This window comes from Python bivittatus, unplaced genomic scaffold, assembly GCF_059951505.1.
Source record: "Python bivittatus isolate LINGU-HERP-01145 unplaced genomic scaffold, Pbiv_v1 ctg000020_np1212, whole genome shotgun sequence".
NCBI lineage: Eukaryota > Metazoa > Chordata > Lepidosauria > Squamata > Pythonidae > Python > Python bivittatus.
Window position 1 is genome coordinate 89680258 of NW_028277030.1, and position 19378 is coordinate 89699635.

The 19378-nt window shown below is 37.9% G+C and overlaps 1 protein-coding gene across 4 annotated transcripts in view; it reads right to left on the minus strand.

The window, feature by feature from the left end:
- Nucleotides 1-3006: 3006 nt before the first annotated feature.
- LYST (lysosomal trafficking regulator) overlaps nucleotides 3007-19378 on the minus strand; it is a 108858-nt gene continuing 92486 nt past the window's right edge. For 3 of the 4 annotated variants that reach the window (XM_088143701.1, XM_088143696.1, XM_088143684.1), the window contains 5 exons: nucleotides 17173-17312; nucleotides 16798-16895; nucleotides 8690-8846; nucleotides 6065-6136; nucleotides 3007-3552 (listed from right to left, as the gene is read on the minus strand). In XM_088143701.1, the coding sequence (XP_087999827.1) occupies nucleotides 3414-3552; nucleotides 6065-6136; nucleotides 8690-8846; nucleotides 16798-16895; nucleotides 17173-17312 (606 nt within the window). In that variant the 3' untranslated portion in view covers nucleotides 3007-3413. The remainder of the gene's footprint in view (nucleotides 3553-6064; nucleotides 6137-8689; nucleotides 8847-16797; nucleotides 16896-17172; nucleotides 17313-19378) is intronic. The other variant, XM_088143691.1, reaches the window with a different exon arrangement.

The window sequence follows — 19378 nt, forward strand, 5'->3', positions numbered from 1 at the left end:
TTCCAATAAAATATCCTGCACAAAGCAACAGTCAAATTTGTTTAAAAGAAAAAGGTCATCCAGTTCCAGTCTATAATTTAAGACGACAAGTGAGGGGTGAGTAAGAGCTGTTTCACACTTTGGGTAGGAATCATGTTCACCAAAGATATACAGATGGTTCCCATATTAAACACAAAAAAAGTGTGAAGGACAAGTGTTCTTAAACACTTCATTGCTATACACAAAACTTAGGGCACCCTGCTGTATATTGAATATTGTGCATGTGTATGCACATGCACGAACACATCTACTTTTCACATATCCTACAGAAAACACTAGTTAGTCTGTAGCTTTGCAGGAAACAGAATCCAATCCAAAGCATGCTTTCAAGATTGAGCAGTGTGTGGGCAATTCTTCAGCTGCTGCCTGCAAGAAAAACAAATCTAGACAAAATACTAAAATGGAAAGTCATCACACTGACAACAAAGATACGTATTATCATGGCCATGATCTTCTCAGTTTTAATGTGGCTGTGAAAGCTAGACATCAGAAAGGCTGAATGAAGAAAAATTAATGCTTTTGAATTGGGATCCTGTCCTGAAAAAAAAAGAGAATACCTTGGACCACAAGAACAAATTATTTAATCCTAGATGAAGTAAACCAGACTGATCACTGAAATATTAATCATGAAGCTAAAGTTTATCTATTTTGGATACTACATGCAAAGAGTCATTGAAGAAAGCTCTGATAGTTGGTCAAATGGGAGCCAATTGAAAAATAGGCTGGCAGAAGACAAGATGGCTAGACACTTAACTGATACCATGAGTGTGAGCTTTCAAAAATTGCTGACAGTCCTAGTGAACTGGCGTCTATCAGGTTATGAAGAATCAGAAGTAGCTGAACAACAGTAGCAACCCCCCTTGTGGTATAACAGTATAATGTTTAGCATGCTTGTTTGAATAAAATAGCCTTTTAGTTCTATTTCATTCCAATATCCAATAATAGGACCCCCTGTTCTGTTATCCCAGCTTGAGTCCACCCATAGTCATTGTCCCTTTATCTGAAGTCCCTAATTGCCCATGTAGTCAGGCACCCAGCACATAGATAAGCCTGCCTGCAAGTACTCCTAATACTCTCCCAAAATCTCCAGTACCTCATCTAAATTTCACAAGCCCAAGGTCCTGGCTGTGTTGCATGCTCAGATAGAGCTTCACTCTGTCCAGCTCCAGATTGTTCACAGCACTGCTAACAAAGGCAGCCCCTGAAGGTGGAAGTCCATTTATTTATCATAAAGGGAACCCCACTAGACATGTTTTGCTACATCATAAGGCTGATCAGCCTCCACACATCAGAAGGAAGTCATAGGATAATTCATTGTAGACCTTAAAATTCTTCTGCTTTTTGGTGTTTAGGCATGGAACTTAAGGTATTATGCAGAATCTTCTAGGACTCTGAGCCAAGCATAGTCATTTTAATACACATATTCCTAAATAAATGTGCGGATACCTACCTCTCAGTAAAACATTCATTCTGAAGAAAAAAGAGAAGACTCCAGTACCGTAGCAGCCTTAATTGAAGAAACATTATTTTCAAAGAACAAGAGGAATAACTGCATGATGGTGTTTGCCACTACTGGCATCTTAATAAACAGTTGCATTCAAATTTATTTTTAAAAATATCTGACACCCATCATTTTTTACTCCATTGAAAGTTTCTACAATACAATTCTTATTTTTAGAAAACAGTTTTACAATTATTTGGGTCTGCTAACCTGAAGAAATTGTTTCTTGAGTTCAGTCCTGGAGAGGAATGAATAATACAGCCAGGTGCATACTATTCTTATTTTTATTTGTATTCATCTTTTAAAAAGTGTTATCAGAATCCTAAAAGAGATTCTGATATAACAAATAATATTCTATCTATTCTTGGCATATCTTCGGAGTGCTAACTATGCTAAAGACAAATCATTTCTGGGCATCAATTAAGGAACAAAAATGTATCTGTATAATACAATAAGGAAACACTGCATTTTTTTCTGTTTTACCTTACATCCTTGTAAGGGCTTATTTTGTCAAACATCAGCTGCATCCTATTAAGCCCTCACAGAAGTGATCATCTGCAAAACTTTAGGCTTGAAGTCACTCATGCTATAAAAGGTAAAAACACTTAGCATCTTGTAAATGGAAAATTCAAAACCTTACAGCCAATTGTTTATATGGAGGTTTGTGCAGGCATTAAAGATCACTATTTCTTTTTAAAATGCTAAATAAACAATGTTCTATTTTGTGAGAGCAATCTCTTCTGCAAACTTCCAGATACATTTCAAAAACCATGTTGGCTGGGATTCAGGAGTTGCAATCCTAAAAGATCCTCAGGACACAAAGGCTGTCATAGCATAAAGCCATAATTATTTAAACTATAAGCAAGGACAAAGACTTTCAGAATGAAAGGCCAGACCTAGTTCACAGATGCCAGGCAAAACCTTTTCAAATACTTGTTTCTTAGACTATCCCTTGTGGCTTGATCATATAAATCACTAAGCCGTAATGGATGGCTTTGCACATCACACTAATGAACAAATCACCTTATCGACTGACATCATTTACGAACTAGGCAAGTGTACTAGTTATATCATTTCCCAGTTCCTGCATGATAAATCTAGTAAAAAAGTGGAAGGAAATGCATCCCATGTAAAATCAGGAGTCTGGTAGCACCTTTTCAAACTAACACAGTTTATTAAAAAACATCAGCTTTCATGAACTACAGTTCACTACACCCAAACTCAGTCTGTAGTTCACAAAAGCTTATGCCTTTTAACAAAATCTGCTGGTCTAGAAAGCTGGGTAAAGGTGAAATATCATACTTTACTGAATTATTATTTCAAATAATTTTGGTGTAGAGACACCTAAATTTACCAGCTTCTCCATAAAGCAAATTTAAAATTCTGAATTTTAAAACACTCAAGATCATTATATGTATGGTAGAACAAGGTAGACCACAATCTAATAATAAGTTAGACACAAAGACTGGTTTTTATATAAACCTTTGAAGTATTTTAATTATATTTTTACATCACAAATAAGCAAAAGTTACCACTAGTGCTTCAAGATTTAGAGTGTGTGTCCAGGAAATTATCCATAAAAATATGTTTATGTTGCATAACATACTGCAGCATATATACTTCTGGGATAGCGCCCTTAGCATCCTCTTGGTACCAAAAAAGGCAAGCCAGGATTTTCCTATCACTGTGATGTGGTTTATAAATTTGGTGCATGAGCATACATAGCAGCCTTTAATTGACATCAATGATCTGCTTGCTGATGGCAAAGTCATTTAATGTACTTCAAAATCTGGCAAAACCAAAGAGGCTCCACAGTCCACTCTGTGCTGAAAGTGCTTCACAGTTCACCAAGGCTGAGAAGCCCGCAGAGCTGTCAACCAGCTGCATAGCTACTAAGGAATGAGTAGAACATAGGAAGCTTCAAGCGCTGTTGGTCCTTGCGACACCAAGAGATCACTGTTCCTTCATTATTTGCTGTGTACAAATGATGGCCATCACACGAAAAGGTAAGGCTATAAAGATTTCCAAAACACATCAATAAAAACAAGTTTGTCAGACAGCTTAGGGTATATTGAACATACACCATTAAAAGGGGGAGGGGAGAAGAAAGAAAAGGATATAGCATATAAATAGGCTAAAGCCAATACAAACATTAATTTTACTTATTTTCTGCATTTCAGTGTAGAAGACCTGTTTCTGCTCAACAGAGCTTTAATATAGAATCACCGCCCCCATCTCTTTAACCTCTTTCTGAATGATTTAGCACACTTCCTTAGCTCTATTAATGGTCATCCTCCCAAGCTTGGTGGCCTTCCCACCCCATTACTACTTTATGCTGACGATACTACAATTCTCTCTTATATGAGAGTGGGTTTGCAAAGATACTTGGATGCATTTTATAACTATTGTCAATGCAACTCACTATCAACTATTCTAAATTGAAGGTAATAACATTTGCCAAAAGATGGCACTTACAGAGATAGTTCATGGGTAACATAGAAATTGAACAAGTCAAAAGTTTCAAATATCTTGGCATTACATTTAGTTATAATCTTTCTTGGGTCACCCATCACAATAAGACAATCCATCTGGCTAATTATTCGGCTGCTCAGATTAAACAATTTTACAAGAGAAAACCAATATGTACCTGCAGCAATTAGAATATTTAATGCTAAACTGCTTTCTCAAATTTTATATGGTATGCCCATTTGGCTGGGAGCTCTTAACCATAAAGTAGAGGGCATTCAAGCAACCTTTTTGAGGCAGCTTTTGGGGGCTCCCAATTGTGTCTCCTATCTCACAATTTGCTTAGAAACTGGTCACCATCTGATAGAAGCCAAAGCCTGGTTAATAACAATTAAATGTTGGCTTAGGATTTTATTTAGAGCTGCTCCCGTAACCCGTTATCACATCTTAATATGGATAAATATATTTTGGTCCGGCCTCAACATATTATGTCTAAACTTAAGCAAATTGGGATAGTGATTGATGATTTATATTTATCGGATGAAACTTAGTTATTTATCATTATTAAACAGAGATTTTTAGATTTAGAATATCACAAACTCAGACCTGCTCAACCCCGTGTTTGTTCGCCTTCCATGCCAGGTATAGAAACTCACTTGGGTCAAATGGCGCATTATTTGTATGATCTTGAGGTCCCATCTCAGCGTAGAGCCTTTTTTTTGGCCAGAGTAAATTTTTTTCCTTCCGAGGTACTTCTCGGAAAGTATAAACCCATCCCCAACCACAAGAGGCTCTGTTCTTGCGGCACCCCTGATACAATTCACCACATAATTTTTTATTGTCACCTAGTTGAGACTCCCCGCTATGAACTGCTTTTAAAACCTTTACAGGGCAAATATCCGCCAAATACTGTATCAGCCTGCCAATATCTATTGAGAGATGTCGTGCCTGAAATTAGCAGAACTGTGGCTAAATTCTTGGATGAAGCATTTAAAAGCAAATGTAAACAATCTCTCAATGAGTACAGCTTTCTCTTTGACTAATCTTACGATATGTCAATGAGTGTTTTTGTATTTCTGTTTGCTCTTTTAATGCCAATAAAGGTTTGGATTGTATAGAATGGAATAAATGTGTGGTGCACATCATGGTTGGTACACATCAAGTCTACTTCCATATTTTATTTATTTCATTCTGTGTGTTTCCCTAGCTAATGGTGTCTCTTGCAGTACTCTGCTTATTAAGCTAGATTTACACTGGGTTTTATTATTTACAAAAAAAAATCTCTCTACAGCAAACTGGCATGTAAGCAATCACATATTTGCCCATCCAATGTAGCCATTCATATGTTATTGATGTGGCCTGGAACCCCATGAAACAGATGTGCAAAATAATTACTTGAAATAATGTAAAGCATACAGGTAGTCCTAGGTTACTAACTGCCTCATTTAATGACCTGTCAAAGTTACAATGGCATAAAAAAAATAGCTTTGTGACCAATCCTCACATTTATGACCATCGCAGTGTCCCACGGTCACGTTTGCCATTCAGGCGCTTTCCAACTGGTTTGTGACAAGTAGAGGTAATAGAGAAGGCAGAAGTAAAATCGTAAGTCGCGGTCATGTGATGTCTTACTTAATGACTGCAGTGATTTGCTGCAGTGACCAAAGGGGAAATGAGGTTGTAAGCCCATCATGGTCACATGATGTTTCACTTAGCAACCATGGCACTTAGCAATAGAGTTGTCAATCCCAGTTGTGGTCACTAAGCGAGGACTACCTGCACTCCTATTAGTACAAAAAGTTATATTAACAATTTTTCCAACCTTTCCCCTCTTTGATTTATTCTGCATTTTAACAAGGGACACAATATGGGGATAGTTTAATGTCATGTTAGGCAGTGGGCACTTTTAGTAAAATCAAAAGTTATTAAGTGCTACTTCCAGAAGACAAACCTCAAGGGAACTCTAAGGATAAGCAAAGCACTCCAACGTTTATGTTGACTTTTTAGAAAAGGCATAACAGTAAATTGTTAAATGCTACCAAATTATTTTTTTTTTACCTGACAATTGGTTTATTTGATTTAGGAAATGTAATTTCCCGCACAGGTTTCAAATCCCATGTGCTCCACAATCTAAGAAAAAGAAGAGACAGAATTAATGCTACTTTATGCAACCTATATGATAGAAATGGCTTTTACAGTATATCCTGCCATTGTTTCTGCTCAGTTATGTTGCAAATTTTTATAATCTATTGAACTGAAATTGAAGAAGACCTAATCTAATATTGAAAAACATGATCCTGAAGCGAGACAATCCCCATATCTGCTCTCACAAAATTATTACAAGGCATCCACGGCGTTCACAGGTTCATTAAGTTGCTCATCTTCCATTATAATATATGCCATCATAGACACCATTCTACATGGGACAAACAAACTAGTCACTATGCAAAATAATATATGGACATAAATCTGGTATCAGTTATGAAAATATCCAAAAACTAAAACTGAGAAAACTTCAACCATCCATATACATTTTTTAATGTATATACATATATATTGTTCTGTTGGTTCTGTAAGTGCTTCTCCTTCCTGCCTTGGAATTACTGATTTGGAAGTCAGGGCTGCTACTGGCTGATAGATGCTAGGCATAAGTAGCTACTTCACAATCCCTTGGATGGGATAGTAGCTTGTTCACTGGAGTGGACACTGCCTTGTGCTTAGCTGGCTCTGCCCATGCCTTATCTCTGAAAAAAGTCCAGAGAGCACATCCTGAGGTCCATGCTAGAACTTGAAAGGACCACCTTGGCACAACTTCACAATCCTCTCGAGGCACTGACTGCAAGGTTGCTGGGATCATCTCCTGCATCTTCTCCTCATATTATTTTGAAGGTCTTGCTCTTTCTTTTCTTCCTTTTCTGCATGAATATGGGGAGGATCATCAATAGATGAAAAATGAGGAATAGCAGGATTTATTTGATGGGCTTCTGATCCGCCTCTCTTCCTGTTTGTTTGAGAGCAACCCTTGTTGCCCATGAGCTAAATTATTATAGTTCATCACTCTGTCAGGCTTCACACCAGAGATTCCACAGCAAATCTCTACAGACACTTAACTCCTTATTTAAGAACAGGCTTACTCAGCAGAAGACTCTCAGACAAGACTCAACAACATTAGACTCTTTATCATAGACAAGAATGAAGCTATATACACACAAACGATTTTGCCCATTGCAGGGCAAAAAGGTCAAAGATGCTATATACAGTACATCTGTTCTCCAGAGTTCAAATTCTAAGCTTTTTCCTCATAGTTTTCCAGATGAACTCTTACCTAATATAAGACTTCAACTGTCTTATGATTTGCTTGACTGCCATGCTTACTCTGAGCCAGAGTAATGCCATATTAAATAACCTACTTAGATAACCTACTTAGAGATGAACTATTTTTGAGCTGTTGCTTCTGTCAGGCATTACTAATGGTAAACATGCCTCAGGCCAATTCTAGACAGGTTTCAAGGAAGTAGGCTAAGCTAGTACACATGCACAAAGACCTTCCAAATATATACAGTATGTGACATATAATCCACCCATGTCTATGACCTAATGGCATAGAAATTCTTAGGAATAGTATAATAGTATAATGGAACTAATGAATAAAGCATAAAGCTATCGACATAATTGGGGGATTGGTGGGCTTGTTTGAGCTTTATTGCTGAAGTTTATAACAGATAATTGCTCATTCATGCAAAGTAAAAGAAGTGAAGCTTCAACAACTCTCCCTCTGAAGACTATCATTTCCCAGTTCCATTCAGTCTGCGCGACTGGCCGATCTCTTTCCTCAATCTCTGACCCTCAGATGCCACGTGACTTCTTGGCTGCTGCCTATTTTTAGTGTGTCTAACAGCTATGCTGCAGGTTGCCAGAGTCATTCCGTTCAATTGCCCACAGTTCACAATGCCAGCACTGGACTCCTCCTTTTGTAGTATTTCCAAATCTTATTTATTTCTTTTTCATTCAGTGTTCAGCCCTTAAAATGGAGCTGAAAGAAAAGCCACTGCTTCTTCCTAAAAGGCAGAGCTGAAGACTGAGGAGAGTGGGTTTCCTCTACAATACAGGAAGAAGTCTTAAGCTCTACTTTTAGCTAGAAGAGATGGAGTTATCCTTTTCCTGTCAGCTCCATCTTGCTTATTGGTTCCACTGTTGATGACAGAGAACAGTAAACTAGCATTCATCAAGAAATTCAACTTTGTCCTGCCCATGCTATAGGAGATAGTTGTGCAGATTCTTTTCTTTATAAATCATACTACATATATTACCACCTCACCCTAAGTACTTGCTGTATTCCTTTTCTATCAGTCCCCATTATTTACAGTCCTCAGGATGACCACACATCTGATGAAGTGGGCTGCAGTGCATGAAAGTCATGCCATTTAAAGGCCACATGTATTAGCCTTTAAGCTTTCCAAAGGCTCTTTGTTGTTTGTACTGATATAAAGCTACAAAAGTAGAATCTTTGTAGAACAATGAAGAAGATGTACCATAGATGAAAGCAACCAAACATATCTTAAAATCAAATATTTTGGGGGTGAAAATAATATACACAATGAATAGTATCCAAAAAGTGCCTTAAAGTCTTTATAAGCTACATATATCATTAAACAGGAAAATGCTCTATTTATAGCCACTCACCTCACAACTCCATTTTCTAGCCCTCCAGCAATCACATTGATAGAGACTCCTTCAGGCTGGTTGGAGAAAGCAACAGAGCATATGATTTCTCTGCAATGTACATGTCCCACCAGGTCACCATTGACTGTCCAGAGTCTGAGATCACTACCACCACCAACTGAAATATAGTCAAATCATTGAGTAAGCAAAATAAAATCTAGAACACAATGAGAACAAAGCAATATGCAGGACCCAAATGACTCAACTAAAACACTTAAAGGAAAGAAATATTCTAGTCATATAGAAGCAGTGAACTGCATAATATTTTTTGACAGTAACAATGTCTGCAAGTATATGTAATAAAAATTGTTATAATCAGGTGATATAATCATAAGTAATCACCAGTAAAAGACAAAAGATGTCACTGGATTCTAGGAAGATTTTTTGTCAATGGAAAGATAAACACTTTCTTACATTTGAGGATGTAAGAAACACTTGAGAAATTACACTCATGTGAAAAAATAACTATACCCCATTTAAATTTTTTACTTTTTCAACATATTTCAACATATAGATATTTGATCTTCATTTCAACAATATTGATAAAGAGGATATAATATAACAAATATCATGCACCATTTATATTTTGTAGTCCATTTTGTAATTTAAATAAACATAAATCCAAATTTCACATGTGGAAAAAGTACATTCCTACATTTATCACTACCTCAAATACCTAAAATTGGAATCTGATCTGCACCAGATCAGACACAAATGATTAGAACACTGTTAGAGAGGATCTGGGAGGAATTTGTTTTATTTAAAATTTACTATTTAGTTTTATTTGCTCTTTGTTATTTTGGTGTGTGTTATCACCCTGCCTAGATTGAAATAGCTCTCTGAGGCCTTCAGAAAGAAGGTTGTAGATGCCTATGAGTCTGCAAAGGGATTTAAAAGATCACCAAACAATTGGACATCAATCATTCCACTGTCTGGAAGATCATCTACAAGTGGAGATTTCAAACAACTACCAACTTGTCCAGGCCAGGCTATCCCAGTAAGTTCAGCCCATGAGCAGAATGCAAGATGCTGAAAGAAGTCTCTAAGAACCCCAGAATTTCATCATGTGACCTACAGGTAGCTCTCACCACCACTGATGTCAAAGTGCATGAATCTACCATTAGAAAGAAGCTGCACAAATTAGATCTACTTGGAGGTGTGCCAAGAAGAAGCCTTTATTGTCTGGAAAGAACATCAAAGCAAGACTAAAGTTTGCTCATGAACATCTAGGCAAAGACCAGGACTTCTGGAACAATACGTTCTGGATAGACAATGCAAACATACAGTTATTTGGCCATAGTACCAAAAGACATGTTTGACAAAATTTCCAGGCAGGGAGTTGATTTCTATTTATTGTTACTTCTTTTGGACCAGGACTCAAAAATATCCTCACAAGTTGCCCAGTTTTGCACTACCATCTGTATAACACGTCACACCATATCACACCATTAACTAAGTTTGGATACCTATTTATTCATTACTTTTTATAATACTATTTTTATTCTATTTTATTATATGCGTTCTTATTTATCTTTAGATCTTATTATACTCATTGTTTTTCTGTTGTATATATAGATGTATGTAACAGTTCTATGATTGGATATTTTACTGAATCTGGCCTTATGGCTGTAATAAACAATTTGATTTGAGTTGATATTGGGACTGAATTTTTGGTAAGACAAAATTGAAAATAATGATATAATGACGTTACCATGAAGACTTCTTTATTATGGTGGAAAAGACATCCTATAGTTGAAAGCTCCTCCTCCTTGCTCTGGTAGGAAGATTGAAGATTTTAACCTTGACTAAGGAAAAAGCAGCTAATGCCCAGTTTCAGATAACAAGTGAAGAGAGTGCCAACAAAAATGTAATGGAAAAAGAGGGAAAAAAACAAACTACACTCCTATAAATTGTCTATGGTTGATAATAGAGGATTAGATACCCTCTCCCCACCATGGAAACGAAGTCTTCACAGTAAGTCCAGTGCTCCATTTTCCAATGAAGGAGGGCATTATTTCTATGGAAAGTATTTGAGTAAATCAGACAGAAGGATTTAAAAGATGGCTAACACTTCAAAACCAAGTGTAATGATACAATTGAGAAGCTACAGTAACTTCCAAAACACTGTCTACAAGAACGGGAAGAACAAATACTTGCCTCTTAAGCATTATTAAGGTTGCGATCAGGAGGAACATTAACATCTAACCGGAGCTTTAATCAGCACTGACCCTGTTGGCATTTAGAAAAACTGCCATGACCTGGCTATTTAGAAAGCCTTTGGATATGATATAGGTGGTTTTCCAATGGTTCCCTCTCTGCAGCATGGGATTGCTATGTTGTCAAGAGTGACATTCCTCAGGATGATGGAAGTAAGGCTTGATATTATTATTGTGGGGTTTTGTATTGCGTGATTATTATGTATTGTTTTAATCCTTCTATTGTGTTGGAGAGTGCGCCTAAAAGCTCAAGTAAAGTAAGCATATACCTGAGAAACAGAAATCTGAAAAGCAGAAAACTTCCTCCTCTAACACTAACAACGCAAGCCTCCTGAGTCAGCTTGTAAACACACACTGCAAACTCGCTGCAAGATGGAATAATAGTATTACTCTGGGTGCAAAGGGCCAAGATCTCTACTTGAATAAACTTCTTCTTCCAGCAAAAGTATGTGGAGAAAAGGCAAGCAGTGCAGCTCAGATGAAGATGCACTCACGCTCCAATGAGTGTTGAAATCCTAATCCTACTTACCAGAGCAAGGAGGAGCAACCAAGTATAGGATTCCCTCCTTTACCATTGGAAAAAAAATAGAAAGTTGTTTTCAGATTTAGGAACTAAAATGAATTAGACATAATTATTTGACACCTTTAGCCCCAGTGTGGCTGAGGAGGATAAGATTTTAAGAACTTAAGCTTTGAATCAATACAGGAAAAGGTTAGAAGTAATATTTATTACTTCTATTAATATTTCATTCTGTGTGTCCTTCCCACTCAGTTGATGTTTAATTTATTATCAAAACTATCTTTAGCATCTAGCAAGCAGAAAAAATGAATAAGTATAACTATTAATATTTGTCAAAGGAATGGATGAGGAATTTCTGATCTAAAGGCCACATGTAGTCCTTGGATGAGTCATGTTAAGGAGAAGAGTTTGGAAGCTTCTCCTCCTTGGCTTCCATACTGTTTGCAAAGGAGAGATTTCCTCCTCTTACGTAACAGATTGCAAGCGTGGGGATGGGGACCTGATCTGGCATGTGAGATAGAAGGCTGTTTGGAATGTGTATGTACAAGAAAGTATGGGATGCCTCCTTTATGATATTAAAAGCTTGCCAATAAATATTTTCAGATGCTAGGGAATTTCAGATAGCTCTGGATAAATTCACACTATCTACTGGACCCTTCTCTTTTAGGGACATCTATACTACTCATTGATTTGGGTTTTATTTTCCTCATGCTATATCCTGGTTAACAAATCTAATGTCACAGCCATAACATGAAAGAAATGGAACTCTTAAAAGAAGATATAATTTTGAAGCCACAATATCACCTATATGTGCCTGCATACATCCTCAAAGCATATTCTCATTAGCATGCATAGTAAACATGTTGCTGAGATTCAAAAATGTTGCATGGTGTTTGGTGTTTCGCATACAGAAGATTCCAGATTTAATCCCATACCTAGACAGAATGTCAAAAACCATGGAGAGCCATTATTAGGCCATGCAAACTGTGAAAAGATGGATGATCAGTCTGAGTCAATATAAGATAGTTTCCAGCTCTTGTCAGACACAAAATTGGGTTTCTCCTGGATACATTTCTGAATTTCTTAATTTGACTGAATGCATTCAACTGAATTACTGAACAAGTGTTTAGATAATTCTAGATTTCAACCAGTGAGATTATTTGCTAGATTTCTATCACTTGTGGAAAACTTACTGCCTGAACAAGTGTCAAATCCAATACCCAGATTCCAGTTGTACAAATTCTTGAAAAATTCCCTTCTCTGCTAAAAATATAGTGGTGGATGAAAGAGATTCAAACCTGAGACCATGGGAACACAGCTGTCAGTAATGTGTTGTTATAAACATCTGTGTTTATACAAAGAGTTTGCTTTCTGACATAGTAAAAACAAACAATTATATATTGGCACCATTACAGAATGGTCTTGGTTTGGGAACATTAACTCAGGAATGGGACATTTTATAGTTATATGTTAAAGCAGAGGAGAGTTCCATAAAACTGAAACAGGAATATGTTCTTTTTCCTTTCCTTTCCCCTAAAGCACCCTTACACAGTATTAGAAGTGTGGTCATGCCTCTTCAAGTAGGTATACCATATCTGGGCTGCAAAAATGTGGAGCAGCACTAGATGGCAACAAAAGTATACAAAAAAAAGGATAACTCACTGCTGCCATCTAGTGGTAAACTGGAGTTTTGCAGCCCAGATATGATATGCCTATCTGTCGAAGACTCTTCCACACAGGATAAAAGTACAAAGGCTGCATGAGTTCAGGCGTGAGAATGTCAGCCCTGTGTCCAAAACAAACAGAACCCAAAGCCCTGAGAAGCTCTAGGATCCAGATGCAATAATTCAGTGTATAAATAAAGAACAGGCTTCCTCAGAACAATAAAAGGTATAAAAATAGCAGCTTGATCATGGTAGACTTGTTTTGATTAGCTTTACAGTAACTTATGACCAACTACTGTTGGGAAAAGGGATTGGGTTGTGCTAAGCTAGTGTTTATTTTAATAATAGTTCACTGAATAAATCATATCGTCTTGGCTCAAACATAATGCTAAGTCATAAGGCGTGTTTTACAAATCAGAACCAAACAAATAACACTCTGGCTTAGCACACTTTTTCCAAAAGTGCAAATTGTGATATCTGAGGGAATCACCAGATAACAGAAGTCCTTGCTGAACAGGCTTACCCGTTTGATGCAGAGGTATGCTAAATGCAAAGCAAGGAAACTGTTTCAGGCCTTGTATGAAGCCTGAATAATGTTCTTGTTTTTTTCAACACTTTGCTTTTGTCTTTTGAAGGGGGAGTAATCATACCTGGAGGGCACAAGGCTTCTATAAAAGCTCTGACCATATGACCTGACCCATACTCTGAAGAAGAAATTACAAGGGAGAGGATACTGCAGATGATGCTGCAGCAAGGAGGAAATTACAAAAGTGGGGGGGGGCATTACAAGCACAGATCAGCAAACTAGAAGTGAAAGAGAAAATGGGCTGTGGCTGTTATCTCTGGGAGGATGCACTGGGAGAAAAGAGGGCAAAAGCAATTTACAGCTTGCAAGTAATCTACAAGCTGCAGCAGTATAAGATAAGGTAATGCAAGAAAACACTTTTTGTTCTCTTCCACACCCTGGACTTTGGTGAATAAGTTTTGGTAGCTGTCTTAATGAAATCCAAATTTCAGGAACTCTGCAAAAGTAAATATTAAACAGCTTGTCCCATTAAAAATATGTCAAAGGAGTGTTTATAAGAGTTTTATAAGTTGCATGGTTCTATCATTGTTGTATTTAATGTATACTTTAAAAATTAAGAGTATTAAAAGTGCTATATACGGTATATTTATTTCTTGCAGAACCCTAACTCCAACAAAATTATTATTTTTATTTGGGAAGAGATAATTGCATAATTCATGCATTATTTTAGGAAGTCACAGGTCAATGAGTGAATCCAGACAGCATCTGGAGCTCCTGTCCTAACCTGGTTACTAGTAACTTAACTCTTAATTATTGGACTGACATATGATGAATGTAAACTTATCTGTTTATCATGGAAATGCTTAGTATGAAATGGTGCCTCTTAAAGGATCTGGCAAACTGACTACATACTGAGATGCCTGAATTCAGATATTATTTCCCCAAAAAGTCTCTCTCATATAACCCCATTTATGCAGTGGCACAATTGTGGAAAATTAGACAGCATTTCATCATTTCACCAAGGATCATTAGGAAGGTGGGTTTAGCTCCTGGATAATTTCTGACTTGCTGGCTAAATCCAGGATATCAAGTATCAAGCATTTTTGCTGACTGGGCAAAGCAACAGACAGCCTCCTCAAACGGGCTGGCTTTCAATTATAATCCTTATTATTTGAAACTGAAGATTGTACTCAAGAAAAAAAAAATTCCGAGCAGGAGGCTGAGAGGAACTTCTCCAATAATCTTTTGTGTAACAAGTGCTGAATGTGCACTGAAACCCAACAGCTTATTTAAGCAGGTAAAAAATAATTTCTTTGGCTAGACTGTCTATAATGATTTTAGCTGGAATTTCTTTGTATGTTTGTTTCCCTATTGTTTCTTTCTGTTTTTTTATTTTCCCAACAACCCCCTTTTTATATCTAGAGATGTGGCTTCATTGGTTTATAAGTGAATTTCCCATTAAAACCACATGAGACCGCATAGTTGCACCTTGCATTTCAGGACTGGCACATGATTTGTTAAGTTATGTATTTCTGGGCTTTGGGTTCAAAGCACCTTCCTTTCTATTTGGGCTGTAAGGAAAAGTCTTTGATAGGCTAAGAACGTCCCTACTGCACCGATTAGGTGGTGCCAGGAAATTCAGTCTGATCCATGATGGCTTGACATAAATATCCATTATTCAGAATCCAAGAATCCATTACTGGAAGGAGAGGTCCTCCAGTGAAGTTTAAAATTACCCCCTTCTCAATTTGTAATAACCACCCACCTGCTTGAACCATAGGTTGAACCTTAAACTATATTCTGATTCTCTTGTATGCCAATGAATTTCTGATATGTTAATTGGCTAGCCAGGAAATCAGGCCCTAAATAGAAAACAAGCACAGCAACCATTCTTCCAGTTCTAAACCTTCTTCCTCGGTTATTTACTATACAGTGGTACCTCGGGATACGAATGCCTCTACTAACGAACTTTTCAGGTTACGACCAGCTCCGGCTGCAAAAATTTACCTTGATGTGCAAACTCCGCCTCGGGGTACGGCCATTTTTCTGCCCCTGACACGTGGTCCGCGGCCATTTTTCCACCCCTGACACGTGGTCCGCGGCCATTTTCCCGCCGTGCCGTGTGGCGCCCAGCCATTTTCCCGCCACGCTGTGTGGCGCCCAGCCGTTTTCCTGCCCCTGACGTGTGGTCCGCGAACACCAGAACGGATTAACGGTAATTACATTGAACCTTATGGGAAAATTTGCTTCGGGGTGCGACCAAATTCGGAGGGCAGAACGGATTAACCAGATTTACATTGAACCCTATGGGGAAATTTGCGTCGGGTTACGACCAACTCGGGATATGCCCAGAGTCACGGAATGGATTAAGTTCGTATCCCGAGGTACCACTGTACACTTTAAGACAAATGAGGACCTATTAGGTAAGCCAGTTTCACTTTCAGACACTCACCCGCCTGAAGTTCATACTGGAAATTAAGTTATCTAGTTAACTTGTTCTCAGTATACAGTGGTACCTCGGGTCACGAACACTTCTGTTCACAACCAATTCGGGTCACGAACAGCTCCGTTCGCAAAATTTTGCTTCCATTCGCGAACGCTGGATCGGGTGACGAACAGGATCCGCGGCCATTTTCCCTCCCGTGACATGTGGTCGTGGCTTCCTGTAGGGAGGGGGACTCTCCCTCCAAGCAATAACCACCTCCCCACCCGCCTTCCTGTCCTCCACGCCAGAAGTCGCGTTGAGCAAGGTTAGCGTTCTCTCTCTTCGTACTGTATTTTGTTTCATATTTTTGCGGTTTTAAAAAAAAAATACATATGGTTCAGAACAGATTAACCGTAATTACATTGAACCTTATGGGAAAATTTGATTTGGGTCGCGACCAATTTGGGTCGCGACCCAAAGTCACGGAACGAATTAAGTTCGTGAACCGAGGTACCACTGTAGTTGGGAATCAGTTACATTTTGATTCTGACCAATGCAGATCTCTGTACAATTCAAATGCTTGCATATCCTGACAGAATTAAGGTAAAGGTTTAACTTCTTGCTATTTCCTTTGTAATTCTCTGAAAAGTTATATACAATAGACTTCATAGGCTTAAAATTGCTAGCTTGTCTAGCTTCCACTTGACAGGGCACCTACCTGAATCACAAACAGTTGCAATGTCCCCTGTTGTTTCACTAGCAGACACTGCCGTAACAGGACTTTTGTGCCCAGCAAGACTTTGCACATAGCAGAGCCTGTAACAATGAGTTGATTGTTCAAAGAATCAGCTCTCATAGTAGTAATAGCAGCAGTACCTTTTTAAACTAATACTTTAAGCCCTTATTTCCAAGACTAATTTTGAATATCTTATTACTTAACTTTTATGTAGCATCAACGTACAGGTGGGGCAAAATACACAGGTTAAGCAATCTTATGGTTAATTTTATAAAATGGAGCAAATCCATCTTCATTATAATTCAGAAACTGGGGACATCTGATATAATAAGGAGAGTGATTTAAAGATGCTTCTACCTGTTCAAATCCCATATGATACAGGTTCCATCTTTGCTCACACTTATCATGATACTATAGGGTTTGCAGACTAGCAAGCTGGTGATCTCTGCTGTGTGCCCGTACAGATGCATCTGAGACTCCATGTCAATTTCAGAGGGCTAAAAAGGAAGAGACAACCACAAATTTACCGGTGTATTACAAGTCAGATTTGAGACGAGATTTGAAGGTACATCTGTTTCAATCATTATTGTACTGATTCAACATGTACCACTTTATGATTTCTGTCCTATATAACTGTTTTTTTCCCTATTTCAGCTACAAAAACAGCCAAAGCTGTTTAGGGCTCAAGTCAAGCTCTTCTTTAAAACTGAGTGTTTGATTGACAAACAATTGGTACTATGGTATTAGCTGTGAAAAGTAGCTTTTTTAGATCTCTCACATAGTTATTAGCACAGAGGAAAACTCTATACAGCTGCTTATTTTACAGCACACATTGTTGCTTGAGTAATTCATGAACGGATATATCCAATATATTTCTACAGTAGAAACCAAATGGTGTGCAAAATCAGAAACCTTTATCCCAGGCAGTTTTTTTGTTTTTGTTTTTTTGCTTTTTCCTCTCTTAAACATGAGAGAGCTAATTTGTCAGGCCTAGCCCAAGGAACTCCTGAAGACCGTGTAGGTTCAATCAGCAAGGTTTATTAGCTAGCACTTATTTACAGAATCTTTTCAGACTGACCAGTAGTTCCCAGGCACAACTCTCTACTATCTTCTGGAATGTTTAGGGATGCACCAGCTTTCTCCGCTTATCTCCAGAGCGTTGCTCTGGAGACGAGAGCACTGTTTTCACCCCCCTTCCTCCATTCCAGTCCATCACATAATTAAAATGCAGGAACGTAATAAAATAAGCTGATAATGACTGAAGGCAGAGGTGACAGACAATAGCTTTGATACGCCAAGCACAGCGTTGTCTTGTTGGAATTCCAGAAGGAAGACTGCTAGACTTCAACAACCCATTAATATACCAACCCTAACATTTCTTATACTTGAAAATAATTTTGGGCAAATTATCTATAGCACATATTCAAATCACACACTGAAAATAGCGTTTCAGCGTCTTACTTATCTTTTATGGATAAGAAGGGCACTGAAAGGTATTCAGACCATATTCAGTAATTAATACATGTAGCTGACACACTTGCTTCATATTTTTTGCTCTGCGTAGAGTCTCACTGTTTCTCTAAATTAATATTCATTTTGGAAGAGAAACCTAAAGACATTGCTGAGCATGTTGTCATATCACAGAGCCTCTTCTCATAATACCAACTGCACTCTATACTGTCCAAAGTGTGAGGCTCCTGAGAAAGGCAATCCAGGTCTACAAAGGGACATACAACTGAGAAGCAATGACACAAATGTTCTCATTTTTCTCTACATCACTAAGCATGTTTACAAACCAAAGCTAAGCCTATCTCACAATAATTTATTTTGAACCTCTTAAAGTAGTGCTGTTATGAAAGTACTACTTTCAAATTGCAAAATTACCCAAGAAACTGTTTAGCCAGAGGAATAAGGAGATTAAAAGGTTTTAGATTTAAACAAAAAACAAACAAGATTATGTTTTCAATTTTAAAAGTCTCTTAATAGCAGCATATTTTGGATACAAATTCATATAATGACCATCTCTTTTCTAAATCAGTTGCTTTAACCCACACAATCCCTTTGATGTGTATAACCAAAACCTGATTGGATGCAAAGAGGGGGACTCCCCTCTAAGAGATGTGCCCTCTGGGTTTTGAGTCTGGCTTCAGCTGTTACACAGAGAGTGTTGTGGCTTTCAGAGACCCTGTAGTCCAATAACTGGAAGTGAGACCCTGTTTATAAAACTGGAACTCTAGGGATCCTACAGAAGAGATATATGTAGCTGAGAGTTGAACTGCTGGGTTCTTGGTACTCTCTGAGCTTGGTTGTTTTCTTGCGGACATTTCATTACCAGGCTGGGTAACATCATCAGTGCAAGAGAAAGTGGGATTTGCTGGCTGTTTATATATGGCTTGTCCTGTCAGTTTTGGTGGGGGTTGTGCTTCCTTGATTAGTGTATTGTCTCTTCCCTGATAGTTTATCTGATGCTGTTTCCTGCTTATCTGGGTGTTGCCTGCTAGAAGAGATGCATTCCAGCTGTTTGTTTCCTTCCTGGAAGCTTGCCATTCAGACAGATCAGCCA